The 17,262-nt window shown below is 47.1% G+C and overlaps 1 protein-coding gene and 1 long non-coding RNA gene across 2 annotated transcripts; one reads left to right on the top strand and one right to left on the bottom strand.

Moving 5' to 3' along the window:
• Window positions 1–1,122: 1,122 nt before the first annotated feature.
• LOC103885634 lies at window positions 1,123–13,855 on the bottom strand. The gene is made up of 3 exons (XR_648814.2): window positions 13,827–13,855; window positions 8,019–8,178; window positions 1,123–1,370 (listed from the first exon to the last, which is right to left on the bottom strand). It is a non-coding gene; the product is annotated as an uncharacterized LOC103885634 (long non-coding RNA).
• Window positions 13,856–13,916: 61 nt separating this feature from the next.
• On the top strand, window positions 13,917–16,474 carry GMCL2 (germ cell-less 2, spermatogenesis associated). Its single transcript, XM_003900609.5, has one exon. It carries the CDS (start codon window positions 14,165–14,167, stop codon window positions 15,734–15,736), a length of 1,572 nt encoding a protein of 523 aa, XP_003900658.2. The 5' UTR covers window positions 13,917–14,164; the 3' UTR covers window positions 15,737–16,474.
• Window positions 16,475–17,262: the final 788 nt, after the last annotated feature.

Here is a 17,262-nt window from a genome sequence, read left to right as displayed (position 1 = left end):
ACCACAGCTAAAACTGTGGCCACAAAACCAACATGTCCAACTCCACATTGGGGATTGTTTCCAGGTCTCCTGGCTACTGTGGGACAAGGTATGTCTGAGCTTCTGAGTTCCTTGATCTAAATTAGATCTCCAAAAGGAGATCTAATTTATTCTGAGGCTCAGCTGGGCGTGGTGGCTCACGCCTGTAATCCCACCACTTTGGGAAGCCAAGGCAGGAGAATCCCATGAGGCCAGGAGTTTGAGACCAGCCTGGGCAACACAGTGAAACCTCATCTCTACTAAAAATACAAAAGAATGTCTGGGCATGGTGGCCCAGGCCTGTAGTCCCAGCTACTCGGGAGGCTGAGGCACAACCTCCCACCTGGGTGACACAGCAAGACTCTGTCTCTAAATAAATAAATAAATAAATAATCCTGAAGCTCAAATAATGTAATGGCTTAAAAAATACTTCATAAACTAGAAAGAACTACAGGCAGGTAGGGGTCAGACTCAGCAAAAAATAAAAAATGCCGGACTGAGCACAGTGGCTCATGGCTGTAATCCCAGCACTTTGGGAAACCGAGGTGGGTGCATCACGAGGTCAGGAGATCGAGACCATCCTGGCTAACACAGTAAAACCCCGTCTCTACTAAAAAATACCAAAAATTAGCTGGGCGTTGGAGGGGGGCACCTGTAGTCCCAGCTACTCAGAAGTCTGAGGCAGGAGAATGGTGTGAACTCGGGAGGTGGAGCTTACAGTGAGGCAGAGCTTGCAGTGAGCCGAGATTGGGCCCCTGCACTTCAGCCTGGGTGACACAGCGAGACTGTCTCAAAAAAATAAAATAAAATAAAATAAATAAAGCCTTCATATTGTATCCAAGGGTGTTTCTGCCAGGGGCAAGACACCACACTGTTTGGGAAACAGTAGGAAGTCCTTTTGACACAGGCCTCCCTACTCTTGTTATTAGGTCCTGAGTAGAGAGCACTTCCATGACAGCGAGGTTCTCAAGTCAACCAGGAGCTCAGTTACCCCTGAAAATCTCTTAAAAGTCCCATAGAGTACACACTCCCCGGGTTTGGGCTATTCAGAATATAGGCATAAAATGTGGACAATCTGCAATGTGGGAAAGGACATACACAAAATACTTTTGGATCGTTTTTTAATGACATGAATTAATTTTTCTCACATTCTTTTTTTCCGTTTGTTTTTTGGCTGAGCCTGCAAGGTGGAAGTTGCATGAGTTAACTACAAATATATTGTGCCTCTGCTGTGGCCAACTCCCGCCGCAGCCACTTCCCACACTCCAGCAGACAAAGTCCAGCTCCCCTGCTTCAGGACAGTCCTCTCGCCAGAGGAATCTTTCTAAAACACAAGTCATACGATCTGAGAGCTACAGTGAAAAAAGGAAAAATTTAAAATGCAAGTCCCATCTCGTCACTACCTCTGTGTGAAAACCCTGGCTGACTTCCCAGTGCTGTGAGGATGAAGTCTTAGCCTTGACTTCGGGTGAATATGAGTGGGAGAGACAGTTGGGGCTCCCAGAAATCTGTGTCCCCGCCTTGCCGCCTCCCTTGCTGTGTGGTCTGTGAGTGGAGGAGTCCCTTTCAGGCTGGGGCGATGGAGACTGGGGGCCTTCTCCAGACTTCCCTTCCCCCCGCGACCATGTGTTCTATATGGCTGAGCTACCTTATGGAGAAGAGCTGTTCAACCCACATCAGATTTGACACAAGCTGAAAATGAACCTGTACTGGGCCTGGCACTGAGATTTGGGATTTTTTTTTTTTTTCCTCCAAACTGTGGCCTGGCCTATCCTGACCCTCCCAACTGGCCTGTAAGGTCCACATGAGCCACCTCAGCTGCACCTCCTTGCCACTCTCCACTCCAGCTGTGCTGAATTTCTTTGACTTCCTGGAACACACCAGTGCCCTCCTGCCTTTGGGCCTTCGCACCTGCTGTTCCCTCTACCTGGAACAGTCACCTACCTACTGTACACACTGTGGTTGAATTGTGTGCCCCCACAAAAGACATGTTCACGGCCGGGCGCGGTAGCTCACGCCTGTAATCCCAGCATTTTGGGAGGCCGAGGCAGGCAGATCATGAGGTCAGGAGATCGAGACCATCCTGGCGAACACGGTGAAACGCTGTCTCTACTAAAAACACAAAAAATTAGCCGGGTGCGGTGGCGGGCGCCTGTAGTCCCAGCTACTCGGGAGGCTGAGGCAGGAGAATGGCGTGAACCCGGGAGGCAGAGCTTGCAGTGAGCCGAGATCGCACCAGTGCACTCCAGCCTGGGCGACAGAGCGAGACTCCGTCTCAAAAAAAAAAAAAAAAAAGATATGTTCACATCCTGACTCCTGGTGCCTCTGAATGTAACCTTACTTGGAAATAGTCTTTTCAGGTGGAATCAAGTTAAGATGAGGTCAAACTGGAGTATGAAGATGAAAGGCCCACCCTACTCCCATATGACTGGTGGACTTAAGAGGGGGAAAGACAGACAGCCACGCAGGAAAAATGCCACATGGCAACGGAGGCAGAGATTGCAGTGATGCATTTACAAGCCAAGAAACACTAAGGATTGCCGGCAACACCAGAAGCTAGGAGAGGGGCAAAGACATTCCCCCTGAAGCTTTCAGAAGGAGCACGGGCCCGGCTGGCAGCTTAATTTTAGACTTCCAGCCTCAAGAACCGAGAGAGAATACAGCTGGGTTGCTGTAAGCCACGCGGTTTGCAGCACTTAATCACAGCAGCCCCAGAAACTGAACACAACGCCCAGCAGACTTCCTCCTCCTCCTATGGGAAGTGTTCGGTCATGCCCCAAGGAAGGGTGCCCCTCAGAACATGGGCCACACTATTGACATTGACTGTGAGTGCCCTGAGACCCTGCATCGGGTCTGTCTCCTCCACCCTGACTCCTACGGTTTCCACCCCAGTGCCTGCAGAATGAATACAAGATCTTTTTTTTTCCTTTTTCTTTTTCTTTTTTTTTTTGAGACAGAGTCTTGCTCTGTTGCCCAGGCTAGAGTGCAGTGGCATGATCTCAGCTCACTGCAACCTCTGCCTCCTGGGTTCAAGCGATTCTCAGACCTCAGCCTCCCGAGTAGCTGGGATTGCAGGCATGCGCCACCACACCTGGCTAATTTTGTACTTTTAGTAGAGATGGGGTTTCACTGTGTTGGCCAGGCTGATCTCAAACTCCTGACCTCAGGAGTTAGGCCTCCCAAAGTGCTGGGATTACAGGCGTGAACCACTGTGTCCAGCCCCAAATCTCATCTTGAATTGCAATCCCCATAATCTCCTTTTGTCATAGGAGGGATCTGGTGGGAGGTCATTGAATCGTGGGGGCAGTTCCCCCATGCTGTTCTCATGATAGAGAGTGAGTTCTCACAAGATCTGATGGTTTTATAAACATCTGGCGTTTCCCCTGCTGGCACTCATTCTCTCTCTCCTGCTGCCGTGTGAAAAGGTGCCTTCCGCCATGATTGTAAGTTTCCTGAGGCCTCCCCGCACGCAGAACTGAGTCAGTTACACCTCTTTCCTTTATAAATTACTGAGCCTCAGGTATTTCCTTATAGCAATGTGAAAACAAACTAATACTGTTTCAAGCCAGCACCTTGTGGACTACAGTTGCCTCTTGGACCCACTTGCTTGCTCTATACAGTGTTTTGTTCTGTTTTTGTTTTTGAGAGAGGTTGCCCAGGCTGTAGTGCAGTAGCTGTTCACAGGCGTGATTGCAGCTCAGTGTAGCCTTAAACTACTGGCCTCAAGTGATCCTCCCGCTTCAACCTTCCTAGCAGCTGAGACGCACACCACTTCACCCAGTCCTACGCAGTGTTTGGCTCATTTGAAAAAAATGTTTGCCAACATTTACGGATTGTGACATTTCTTTCATATATATGTGTGTGTGTGTGTGTGTGTGTGTGTGTGTGTGTGTGTATTAGATGGAGTCTCACTGTGTTGCCCAGGCTGGAGTGCAGTGGTATAATCTTGGCTCACTACTAAAACCTTCACCTCCTGGGTTCAAGCGATTCTTGTGCCTTAGCCTCCCAAGTAGCTGGGATTACAAGCATGCACCACCACGCTAATTTTTGTATTTCTAGTAGAGAAAGGGTTTCATCATATTGGCCATGCAGGTTTCGAACTCCTGACCTCATAATCCGCCCGCCTCAGCCTCCCAAAGTGCTGGGATTACAGGTGTGAGCCACCACGCCCTGCCAGATTATTTCTACACAAGGTTGTATGTCCAGTTACTTTTGAAAAATTGTTAGCTAAGGTGACATTGGGCCACAGTCTCTTATGTCCAGAATCAGCAGGAGCTGAGTCACAGTGACCCCCAGTGGATGAGGCAGGCACTGTCCAGCTAAACCCAGCCCCCACCATGTTCTAATGTCTTCCTCCAGGGCCCCACTAAACCTATTCCCATTGACCAAAAGCATCTGAGATGTGGATCCCTAAGCAGACCTCCATGAAGTTCAGCTTCTTCATCTTTTTTTACGTTTTTTTCTGAGACAGGGTCTTGCTCTGAGTGCAGTGATGTGATCACGGCTCACCGAAGCCTTGACCTCCTGGGCTCACGTGATCCTCCCGCCTCAGCCTCCCATTTAGCTGGGACTACAAGCGTGCACCGTCAGACTCAGCTTGTTTATTTATTTAGCTAGAGACAGGGTCTTCCTGTGTTGCCCAGGCTAGTCTCGAACTCCTGGGCTCAAGCCATCTGCCTGCCTTAACTTCCCAAAGGGCTGGGATTACAGGCATGAGCCACCACTCCCAACCTACTTCATCTTAAAAAAAAAAAAAAGGATGGCGCCTGTCTCTCCAGAGTCCTGCAGCGCTATGGGAGGACGGCTGCTAAGGGTTTAGAACAGCGCCCGCTGTAAGTGAGAGCTGCTGCGACTGCTAACAGCAGCAACAGTGGAAGCATCCAAGGTAACATTCCTTTGCCTGCTGACACCCCCTCCCCCGCCACCGGCCCCCAGCCACCCCACAACAACATATCTCAAAATATATCTCAAGTCAAATCCTTGAAACAGGCGAGTAAGAGATCTGGAGAGACAACCTGGGGCAGCCTCCCTAAAATCACACTTTCTTGCAACAGCTACCCCACGCCCTGCTGAGTCTCAGAGGCAGCCTCCGTCCTTCAGAAACCAATCAGAAATGGCTAGAGCCCTGTTCTGTGGTTCCCATACAAACCCTCATCCTCCCAGTTTCCTCGAGAGCTCACAAAGCTGCATACAGTGGGCACAGCTCACACAGGGGCCCAGCCTCGTCTGCAACACGATCTCCTGTGTAGTTTTTGAAACTTCAGACTCCCTGACCCCTGGGGCTGGACTCTCAGTTTTATAAAGCATTCTAGGCACCGGTCATTGCGACAGGGGCAGATTTTAGGACTCACTACTGCAGATTAGGTGGGGAGAAAGCCTATTAAACTGGGAAATGCCTGTCACCCTCTGAGAGGCAGCAGTGGCTCCTAAAAGAGGCTCTTTATGTTTATGTCTTCGCATTGCAACTAGGTCAGTGTGGACCTGCGGGCTCTTTCTTTGAGCCTTAGTTTCTTTTTTTCTTTCTTTCTTTCTTTTTTTTTTTTTTCAGACTGGGTCTTACTCTGTGACCCAGGCTGGAGTGCAGTGGCACCATCTCGGCTCACTGCAACCTCCATCTCCCAAGATCAAGCGATTCTCCTGCCTCAGCCTCCCAAGTAGCTGGGATTACAGGTGCCCACCACCATCTCTGACTAATTTTTGTATTTTTAGTAGAGACGGGGTTTCACCATATTAGCAGGCTGGTCTCAAACTCCTGACCTCAGGTGATCCGCCCACCCCAGCCTCCCAAAGTGCTGGAATTATAGGCGTGAGTCACCGTGTCCAGCTTGAGCCTCAGTTTCTGATTCCGCAACAGTTCATCTATTCACTCATGTATTCACTCGATTGAATTGTTGAGGCTTCAATTGCCAACAACATGCCCTTGACCTCCAGGACAGACTGGGTCTCTGAACTCTAAACCCTCATGCATAACTGTCCCTTAAACATCTTTACTGAGGCTGAGCAGGGGTTCTCCAGCAGAGACAGAAAAGAAGGGGTACAGGCAGAGGAGATGACACAGCTCAGCTTCTAAGCTTGAGAAAGGAGAGGCTGCTTGGAGAACAAGTTGCCGCACACGATGAAGAGGAGCTGGGACTGCGCGGCTGGGCAAGGACTTTGGGTGCCATGACAAAGGGTTCAGATTTATCCCGCAGGAAACTGGAAGTCAGTGAATACTGCTGTGGCCGTGCTCCAGTGGAGGAGATGGGAAGGAGGGATGATGAGAGACCTTGAGGAGGGTGCGTTGGCAGAACGCTGTGTTTGTGTGTGGTTACAACCCCAACTCCATGCATGGCGCAGGACGGGTGGTGAGGCTGGAGCACCGGACCAGAACCGCTTGGTGGAGGGCCTTGGACTCAGAGGCTTGCTTCTCTCAAGAAGAAACCATTCCAACCCTTGCTTCCTGGCTATCCCTCCTGCTGGTGGCACCAATTGTCATGACCATTTCTTCTAGTATATTTGTCCCTAGAGGCTAGAGAAGGATCAAGAGATGATCCATTTGCAAGATCAAGTCCAAACCCCTTGGTAACAAAGGCTGGCAGAGGGAAAAGTGAGCCGAGCAGCGCCGGGCTGCCAGCCTCCCCGTGCCACGTCCTTTCAGCTCCTCCACCACACAAGGCTTTGGTCTGATCAGACCCGAGGGAAAGAGACAAGGGCACTCCGAGGTTTTCATCTTCCTACCCAAGTGCTGAGCCTGAAAGACCACAGAGACACAGACACAGAAAACCTGCCTTCCTCCTGCCAGCCGAGAAGCAGGAAGCCACAGACAAGACCATCCCCGCCGCACCTCCCACCTCCCTTCTCCCTGCACAGCAGAGGGGAAGGCAAAGCTGGTTCCGTGGGTGTGAACAGGAAGCGTAAGAAGCCCCAGCTCTGGCTGTTCCCAGCACAGGGCCAGACCGGGCAGGCCTCCCCAGGCAGGGCAGAGGAGGCAGCAGCGGGTGGGGTGTCGAGGACAGAGACTCAGCCTCTAGTCAACACAGGGAAAGAGCCAGAGGCCTTCTGCTGTGAAAAGAAAGGATTCTTGGCTTGTTAGGGCTTCATGTCATGGATGTCTTAACATACAGTTTCACATTCTGCCAGTGAACTGGTCAGAACCCTTCTCCAGTAGGGGCCAGGATGTAGGCTTGGAGTGGAAGACAAGGACATGCTGTGTGCTGATCCAGGTGGGTGAAAGATGGAAAGCCCTCAGGCAGGGGCTCTCTCATACTCACCACCTGGTCAATTGCTTGGCAACATCTTGCTTTTAAAATTTTATTTATTTATATAGAAACATGGTCTCACTATGTTGATTAGGCTGGTCTCAAAATCCCGGCCTCAAGCAATCCTCCTGCCTTGGCCTCCCAAAGTGCTGGGATTACAGGCATGCACCACCATGCCCAGCCAACATCTTGCTTCTTGCCACCTGGCTTGCTGCACAGCCTCTTACAGATACCCCACAAACAGCTCAGTCCCTACCCGCAAAGCCCACACCACTCCCTCAACTCACTGCTGCAGAAGCCCCCTCAGTGTGTGCCTCCCGGAGCCCTGCCCCTCCACTTCACCTTAGTGAAATCCAGCTGTCCCTCTGTGACCCCACACCCCACTGCTGAACACCAGGCCACACCCTTCCACTTCCCCCAAGGCAAATTGGGGTCATCTCACTCTGGGCGCTCCAGCTTCACTGGTAGAGCAGCACTGTATACCAGATACAGATGCAAGCCACAAGTGCAAACACATGTATCATTTAAATTGTTCTAATAGCCACATTAAAAAGTGACTCAACAGTGAGAAGATGCTATGGTTTGGATGTGGTTTGTTCCTACCAAAACTCATGTTGAAATGTAATTGCCAATATAATGGCATTGACAGGTGGGGGACCTTTCAGGGATGTTTGGATCATGAGGGATCTGCCTTCATGACAAGATATTCATGCAGAGTCCCACAGAAGCGAGTTCTCACTCTCTTGGGTCTGGATCAGTTACCTTTAGAGTTGGGTTGTCATCAAGCAAGGTCGCGCCTCATGTTTTCCTCCTTTCCCCCATGCACCTGGTCCGCCTTCCATTTCTCTGCCATGTTTTGATGCAGCACAGAGCCCTCACCAGAAGCTGCCAGATGCAGCTGTCCAATCTTGAACTTCCCAGCCTGCAGAACCATAAGCTAAATAAACCTCTTTTCTTTCAAAATTATCGAGTCTCAGATATTCAAACAACAGAAAGTGGACTAAGACAAAGTAAAAAAAAGTAAAATAAAAAATAAAAATAAAAAACTGGGGGGTGAAGTTAATTTTAGTAATATATTTTACTTATTCTGAGATATCCAAAATATAATAAAAAGTTATTGGGATATTTTGTTTTTTATACTGTCTTCAAAATCTAGTGTGTATTTTACACCTAAGCTTTTTTTTTTTTTTTTTTTTTTTGAGACAGAGTCTCGCTCTGCCGCCCAAGCTGGAGGTCCAGGGGCACAATCTTGGCTCACTGCAAGCTCCACCTCCCAGGTTCACACCATTCTCCTGCCTCAGCCTCCCCAATGGCTGGGACTACAGGCACCCACCACCACGCCCGGCTAATTTTTTGTATTATTTTTAGTAGAGACGGGGTTTCACCTTGTTAGCCAGGATGGTCTCCATCTCCTGTCCTCGTGATCCACCCACCTTGGCCTCCCAAAGTGCTGGGATTACAAGAGTGAGCCACCGTGCCCGGCCACACCTAAGCATATTTTAATCCAGTACAGCCACATTCCTTTCTCTCTTCCTCCCTCCCTTCCCTCCTTCCTCCCTTCCCTTCCTTCCTCCCTTTCTCCCTCCCTCCCTCTCTTTTTCTTCCTTTCTTTCTTTTGTTTCTTTTTCTCTCTTTCTTTTTCCTTCCTTTCTTCTTTCTTATGTTCTTTCCTTCTTTCTTTCTCTTCTTTCTTTCTCTTTTTCTTTTCTCTGTTTCTCCTTCTCCTCCTCCTCCTCCTTCTCTCTCTCTCTCTCTCTTTTTCTTTCTTTCCCTGTCACCCAGGTTTGGGATGCAGTGTTGAAATCATAGTTCACTGTAACTTGAAACTCCTGGGTTCAAGCAGTCCTCCCACGTTAACCTCCAAAAGTGCTGAGATTACAGGTGTGAGCCATCGTGAGTGTCCCTGGCCACATTTCAAGTACTCAGTAGCTGCAGGTAGCCAGGGGCTACTATGATGAACAGGGCAGATCTAGACCAGAGGTTGGCAAACTATTGCCCATAGCCCAAATTTTGCTTACTGCTTGATTTTATATGATCCCTGAACAAATAATGATTTTTACATTTTTAAATCATTGAAAAAAAAATCAGGCTGAGTGCAGTGGCTCATGCCTGTAATCCCAGCACTTTGGGAGGCCGAGGCAGGCAGATCACTTGAGATCAGGAGTTCAAGACTAGCCTGGCCAACATAGTGAAACCCCATCTCTACTAAAAATACAAAAAAATTAGCCGAGTGTGGTGGCACATGCCTGTAATTCCAGCTACTTGTGAGGCTGGGGCAGGAGAATCGCTTGAACCTGGGAGGCAGAGGTTGCAGTGAGCTGAGATCACAGCCTGGGCAACAGAGCAAGACTCTATCTCAAAAGTAAATAAATAATCAAAATAATAATATTTCATAACACATAAAAATTGTATGAAACTCCACTTTCAGCATCCATAAATTAACTGTTACGTTCTGTCAATAACAATCCCCCAAATTATGGAATTTTGTTTTATTTCTTGTTACGAACTTACCTACTTAATACCCTCGATTTTGCCTGTTGGCCCAAAGCATAAAATATTTATTCTATCCAGGCATGGTGGCTCATTCCTGTAATCCCAGCAGTTTGGGAGGCCAAGGCAGGTGGATCACTTGAGGTCAGGAGTTCGAGACCAACCTGGCCAACATGATGAAACCCCATCTCTACAAAAAATTCAAAAAATTACCCGGACATAGTGGCACATGCCTGTAATCTCAGCTACTTGGGAGGCTGAAGCACAGGAATTGCTTGAGCCTGGGATGTGGAGGTTACAGTGAGCCAAGATAGCGTCATTGCACTGCAGTCTGGGCAACAAGAGTGAAACTCTGTCTCAAAAATAAAATAAATTATTTTTAAAATAAATAAAATAGAGATCATAAGACACAAAACAGATTTTTTTTTTTTTTTTTAAGACAGAGTTTCACTCTTGTTGCCCAGGCTGGAGTGCAATGGCATGATCTCGGCTCATTGCAACCTCTGGCTCCCGGATTCAAGTGATTCTCCTGCCTCAGCCTCCTGCGTAGCTGGGACTACAGGCTTGAGCCACCGCGCCCGGCCAATTTTTTGTATTTCTAGTAGAGATGGGGTTTCACTATGTTGGCCAGGCTGGTCTCAAACTCTTGACCTCTTGACCTCAGGTGATCCACCCGCCTCAGCCTCCCAAAGTTCTGAGATTACAGGCGTGAGCCACCATGCCCGGCTCAAAACAGGCTTTTTATAGCAATAAGATGCCAAATTTCTACCTGACTCTGGTACAACATCACATAACAGATAGCAGACCCTGAAGGAAATCAAAATACTTTACCCCAAAATATATTTATTTGACAATATTTTGAAATGGCCCTGCAAAGCTGTCTCCTGTGGGGGAAATTTGCATCTGTAGAGAATTTCCATTAATTCAGCCAGGACTTTCTCAGAGTTAGGAGAGATTCAATGAGAGTCTAAAACCTTTGAAGGTCTGAAAAGAGACATTCACTATCTCTTCTCAGGGTTGCTACCTGGAGGCCATCTACGTAACAAGAACCTCAGCTTCCGCAACGCCCTTATCTTAAGCATTTCTTCCCACTGACTTCAACTCTTGTTTTTTTTTTTTTTGAGATGGAATCTTGCTCTGTTGCCCAGGCTGGAGTGCAGTGCACCCTCCACCTCCCCGGTTTCAAGCGATTCTCCTGCCTCAGCCTCCAGAGTAGCTGAGACTACAGATGGCTGCCACCACACCCAGTTAATTTTTGTAGTTTTAGTAGAGATGGGGTTTCACCATATTGGCCAGGCTGGTCTCAAACTCCTGACCTCGTGATCTGCCCTCCTCGGCCTCCCAAACTGCTGGGATTACAGGCGTGAGCCCCCATGCCTGGCTTGACTTCAACTCTTTATTTTATTTTATCTTATTATTATTATTTTTTTTGGAGATGGAATTTCATTCTTGTCACCCAGGCTGGAGTGCAATGGTGCGATCTTGGCTCATTGCAACCTCCGCCTCCCAGGTTCAGGCGATTCTCCTGCCTCAGCCTCCAGAGTAGCTGGGACTACAGATGCCCGCCACCATGCCCGGCTAATTTTTGTATTTTTAGTAGAGATGGGGTTTCACCATATTGGCCAGTCTGGTCTCGAACTCCTGACATCAAGTGATCCATCCACCATGGCCTCCCAAAGTGCTGGGATTACAGGTGTGAGCTACTGCGCCCAGCCTATTTTATTTTATTTTATTTTTGAGACAGGGTCTCATTCTGTCTCCCCAGTTGGAATGCAGCGCTACAGTCATGGCTCACCATAGGCTTGACCTCCTAGGATGAAGTAACCCTCCCGCCTCAGCCTCCCAAGTAGCTGGGACTACGAGTACACATCACCATGCCCAAGTAATTTTTAAAATTTTTTTGTAGACACCGGGTCTCACTGTGGTGCCCAGGCTTGTCTAAAACTCCTGGGATCAAGCCATCCTCCTCAGCCTCCCAAAGTGCTGGGATTCCAGACGTGAGTCATTGTACCTAGCCACTTCAACTCTTTAGACACAGCTTAACTTTTCCAACCAATTGCCAATCAGAAAACCTCTGAATCACCTATGACCTGTAAAGCCCCCGGAGTTGTCCTGCCCTTAGAGACCGAACCAATGTGCACCTTCTATGTATTGATTGATGTATTTGCTTGTAACCTCTGTCTCCCTAAAATGTATAAAGCCAAACTGTAACCCAACCATCTCAGGCACACTTTCTAAGGACCTCTTGAGACTGTACCCCAGGCCATGGTCACTCACATCAGCTGAGAATAAACTTCTTTAAATATTTTACAGAGTTTTGTTTGTTTGTTTGTTTTGTTAACACAGACCATTCACCTGGCCCCTTAACTCCAACAGAAACTCCAGATTTGCCTTTGGAATCAGGAGGCTGAACTTCCTGACTTCGCAGCTCTGGGATTTAGAACAAGTCACTTTCCCTATTGAAACCTGTTTTCTTCATCTGGGAATGGGGCAGGCACTCACGCAGGTTTGAGGAAGCCACCAGGGCTGGTTGCTCTTCACTTGTGTCCAGCATCCTATCCACCTCCCTGGCATGGCACCACCTCCCCCTGCAGCACTGGTCCATCTAGGGTTCCTCACACCTACGTATCTGGCCCTGATGCCCCTCACCAATCTCTGCCCTCACTGCGACAAAGGTGGAGCCCCGCATGGTGGTGACTCCTCCATTGTTCTAGCAGCACAGACCTCCGTCCGCCTGGAACAGCCTCCCACCTTCCTCATCAAGTCCTGTTTTCTTGCAGGAAGATACCCACATGCCCCAGCCATCCCGTTCCCCAGGACTGGCCAAGCAGTTCCAGCACGCCTCTCGGGTGGTCTCCATGTGTGCCCTTTTCCACCTCCCCTGGGTCTGGGCCTGGGTCAACCCTTTACACACACAGGGTTCCCAACAAGTAGCTTCCAGATGGCCTGGTGAGGCTAGGCTGCAGGCCAAATTTCCAGGCCCATGCCCCGCTTCTCCATGCCATCCCCCAGGGACAAAAGCCTCCTCGATTCCAACATCCTAATCCTGCTGCCCCGTCTCCACAGATCCTCCCCGCAGAGAATCCCTGCCCATCCTGCCCTGGCCCTCTGCTTGCTTCTGCCTTCCCAGACCAGCTGCAGTCATCACTCCACCCAGCCATGGTCATTTTCACCATATTGGCCAGGCTGGTCTCAAACTCCTGACCTCGTGATCCACCCACCTCGGCCTCCTAAAGTGCTGGGATTACAGGTGTGAGTCACCGTGCCTGGCTTGACTTCAACTCTTTATTTTATCTTATTATTTTTTTGGAGACGGAGTTTTGCTCTTGTCACCCAGGCTGCAGTGCAATGGCACGCTCTTGGCTCACTGCAACCTCTGCCTCCTGGTTTCAAGCAATTCTCCATTTCAGCCTCCTGAAAAGCTGGGATTACAGGTGTGCGCCACCACACCCAATTAAATTTTATATTATTAGTAGAGATGGGGTTTCACCATGTTGGTCAGGTTGGTCTCAAACTCCTGACCTCAAGTGATCCACCCATCTCAGCCTCCCAAAGTGCTGGGATTATAGGTGTGTGCCACCGAGCCTGGCCTATTTTATTATTTTATTTTATTTTTGTGCCTGGTCACAAATTTACATTGGACTGGTTAGGCTCAAGCACCTGGCACACACATTTGCCTTTGTCGGGTCCGCAAATAAACCTTTGCTCCTGGGGAAGTGGTGCTTCTAACACGGACCTTGGTTTTGGCTGCCAGATGAGAACTGCTTCCAGCAATGAAGAATGCTGTCCAAGGAGTTCAAGACCACCCTGAGCAACGCAGGGAAACCTTGTCCCAGGTCAGGAGTTCGAGACCAGCCTGGCCAACATGGTGAAATCCCGTCTCTACTAAAAATACAAATATTAGCCGGTTGTGGTGGCAGGCGCCGGTAATCCCAGCTACTTGGGAGGCTGAGGCAGGAGAATTGCTTAAACCCGGGAGGTGGAGGTTGCAGTGAGCCGAGATCACGCCACTGCACTTCAGCCTGGGCAACAGAGCCAGACTCTGGCTACCAAAAAAAAAAAAAAAATTACAAAAATTACCCGGGTGTGGTGGCCAGAGCCTGTAATCCAGCTACTCAGGAGGCTGTGGCAGGAGAATCGCTTAAACCCGGGAGGCGGAGCTTGCAGTGAGCCGAGATCGAGCCACCGTGCTCCACCCTGCGCCACAGGGCGAGACTCTGTCTCCAAAAATATATACATATCTATAGTGGGGGAGGGGTGCGGAGGATGGAGGCGGCGGTGTCCGCTGCAACGGTTGGGCTGCGCGTGAGAAGCTGGCGGTGCAGGCACCTGCGCTCGGGGAAGGCTGGCGGCGGCGGCCGGGCCGTGGCGGGACACCCCCTCCTCCGGGCTCCCCGAAGTCCCGGGAGCCGCGACCCATGGGATCGTCGAGCAGCCGGGTGCTGCGCCAGCCGAGGCGAGCCCTTGCCCAGCAGGAGCAGGGTGCCAGGGCGGGGGGCTCGGCCGGAAGGCCGGACCCTGGAGACCCTGCGGCGGGCTACGGCTTCTGTTACTGCCGGGGCAGTCACAAGAGCAGCGGGGCCTTCCGCTACTGTCGCCCTGACTGGGAGAGAGACGAGGATGAGGAGGAGAGGGAGGAGCAGCGGCCGCTCCTCCACATCCCTGCAAGGAAAAAATTAAGGAGTACATCCAGATATATTTATCAAACATTATTTTTGAATGGTGAAAACAGTGACATTAAGATTTGTGCTCTAGGAGAAGAATGGCGATTACACAAAATATATTTATGTCAATCTGGCTACTTTTCTAGTATGTTCAGTGGTTCTTGGAAAGAATCCAGCATGAATATTATTGAACTGGAGATTCCTGACCAGAACATTGATGCAGAAGCGCTGCAGGTTGCGTTTGGTTCACTGTATCGAGATGAAGTGCTGATAAAGCCCAGTCGAGTTGTTGCCATTTTGGCAGCCGCTTGTATGCTGCAGTTGGATGGTTTAATACAGCAGTGTGGTGAGACGATGAAGGAGACAATTACTGTGAAAACTGTATGTGGCTATTACACATCAGTAGGGACCTATGGATTAGATTCCGTAAAGAAAAAGTGCCTTGAATGGCTTCTAAACAATTTGATGACTCACCAGAATGTTAAACTTTTTAAAGAACTCAGTATAAATGTCATGAAACAGCTCATTGGTTCATCTAACTTATTTGTGATGCAAGTGGAGATGGATGTATACACCGCTCTAAAAAAGTGGATGTTTCTTCAACTTGTGCCTTCTTGGAATGGATCTTTAAAACAGCTTTTGACAGAAACAGATGTCTGGTTTTCCAAACAGAGAAAAGATTTTGAAGGTATGGCCTTTCTTGAAACTGAACGAGGAAGACCATTTGTGTCAGTATTCAGACATTTAAGGTTACAATATATTATCAGTGACCTGGCTTCTGCAAGAATTATTGAACAAGATGCTATAGTACCTGCAGAATGGCTGTCTTCTGTGTATAAACAGCAGTGGTTTGCTATGCTGCGGGCCGAACAAGACAGTGAGGTAGGGCCTCAAGAAATCGATAAAGAAGAACTGGAGGGAAATAGCATGAGGTGTGGTAGAAAGCTTGCCAAAGACGGTGAATACTGCTGGTGTTGGACGGGTTTTACCTTCGGCTTTGACCTGCTTGTAACTTACACCAATCGATGTGTCATTTTCAAACGCAATACACTGAATCAGCCATGTAGCAGGTCTGTCAGTTTACAGCCTCAAAGGAGCATAGCATTTAGATTACGTCTGGCTTCTTTTGATAGTAGTGGAAAACTAATATGTAGTAGAACAACTGGCTATCAAATACTTATACTTAAAAAGGATCAGGAACAAGTGGTGATGAATTTGGACAGCAGGTTTCTGACCTTCCCTTTATATATCTGCTGTAACTTCTTGTATATATCGCCAGAGAAAAGAATTGAAAATAATCGTCACCCAGAAAATCCAGAAAACTGAAGATCTCATCAGTTGGGAACAGTAGCACTTTGAAAACTTTTTAGGCCAGCTTTAATTTAATGGCTCTACTGATATTCACATCTAAGGTGACTAACAATGGTATGTCTATACAGACAATACAGAAGATTATTCTTATCCTCATTGCATTTCTCTGCATATATGAACAAAACATTTTAAAGCCAAGAAAATATCTGTCGAACCATTTCTGTTAGTACAATGTCAACTCATGCTTTTAATTTAGCAACAGCAGAAAATTACTGTAGGTAAATCTCACATTTATCTGCAACAAAATATAGATTTAATTTTTAGCTTAAACTTTGTTTCTACCTTATGTTAGTGGACCTCAGTTATCCATCAGTAAATTTATTTTTATTTGGCTAAAATAATCTGAAAGAATAATTTAGATGGCCAATTAGAAATGCTGTTTTGAGTTGGTGCATTTAAAGCTTTCTTTTAATATTTTAAACCGGCTTATTATGATTCCTCCTTTTAGTCTGGTATCTTTCCAGTTCATACGTGTTTTTAATCATTAAATGCTTTCTTCCTGGTTTTGGAGACTAAGCTGAGAAACTTTTTTTAAACTTAAGCATTGTCATGCTATTTTTTTAAATTTGGCTTTCCTAGGATTTTAAGAACAATGAAAGTTAGCTTCACACCTTCAAATGATCTTGAATGAGTGAAAAATCAGTTTGATTCCAAGGATATTTCTTGCCTTACATGGTCTTTTCTTTGACAGTCTGTACACCTTTATTATTAGTTTTTGAATTATTTACATAAATGTTATGTAATATTTATTATACTTTTAAATATATTTATTATATATTTATTATAATAAATTATTATACTTTTAAACATTAAATACTTTTAAAACAGATATTATACTTTTAAACATTAATACTCTCTGATCTTTGGAATTATTTGTGTGCAAATTTTAGTTGGGAGTTTTGTTTCCTACTTAAGCTCAGGACTTTACACCCTCTGAGTTGAGTGCCTTTGAGTGACACATGCTAACAGCAATTTCATAGTAAATACAAATAAGGTCAGAGCATCTAATATAGAAGCTGATGAAGCATTAATGTAAAAATGGAACTCATTTTTGTCAAAATTGAGATGTATACTTGTCATGATTTAGATATGTTGACCTTTTGTGTTTATTGCTGTTTTGAATATAGCCATGTTCATTTTCTTTCCAGTTAGAGTAAGTACTTCTGTGGTTAATGTATATTTTTATTGTGGCTTTTAAAATGGGAATAATTTGTATGTATCTGTGCAAATAATAAATGCACATTTGGAAAAAGAATAAGTAAGCTCTTATATAAAATGGACCAAAAAAAAAACCTTAATTGAAACCAACATTTTTTTTCTTTCTAGTTGGAATTTTTTCCAACTCCTTTTAACTTTTGGAATTTACTAATAATTTTTTTCTTTCTTAATGATATGTCCATAGGTTCATAAATTGCTTTTTCTTTTAAAATTCATTCACTTGGTTTAACTTAAAGGAACATTTTAAATACCTCACCCTTGAC

This window comes from Papio anubis, chromosome 5 (assembly GCF_008728515.1).
Source record: "Papio anubis isolate 15944 chromosome 5, Panubis1.0, whole genome shotgun sequence".
Lineage (NCBI taxonomy): Eukaryota > Metazoa > Chordata > Mammalia > Primates > Cercopithecidae > Papio > Papio anubis.
This window is presented reverse-complemented; position numbering and strand designations above follow the sequence as displayed.

Coding starts and splice junctions, on each gene's coding strand:
- GMCL2 (XM_003900609.5), top strand. CDS start 14,165: ATGGGATCGTCGAGCAGCCGGGTGCTGCGCCAGCCGAGGCGAGCCCTT.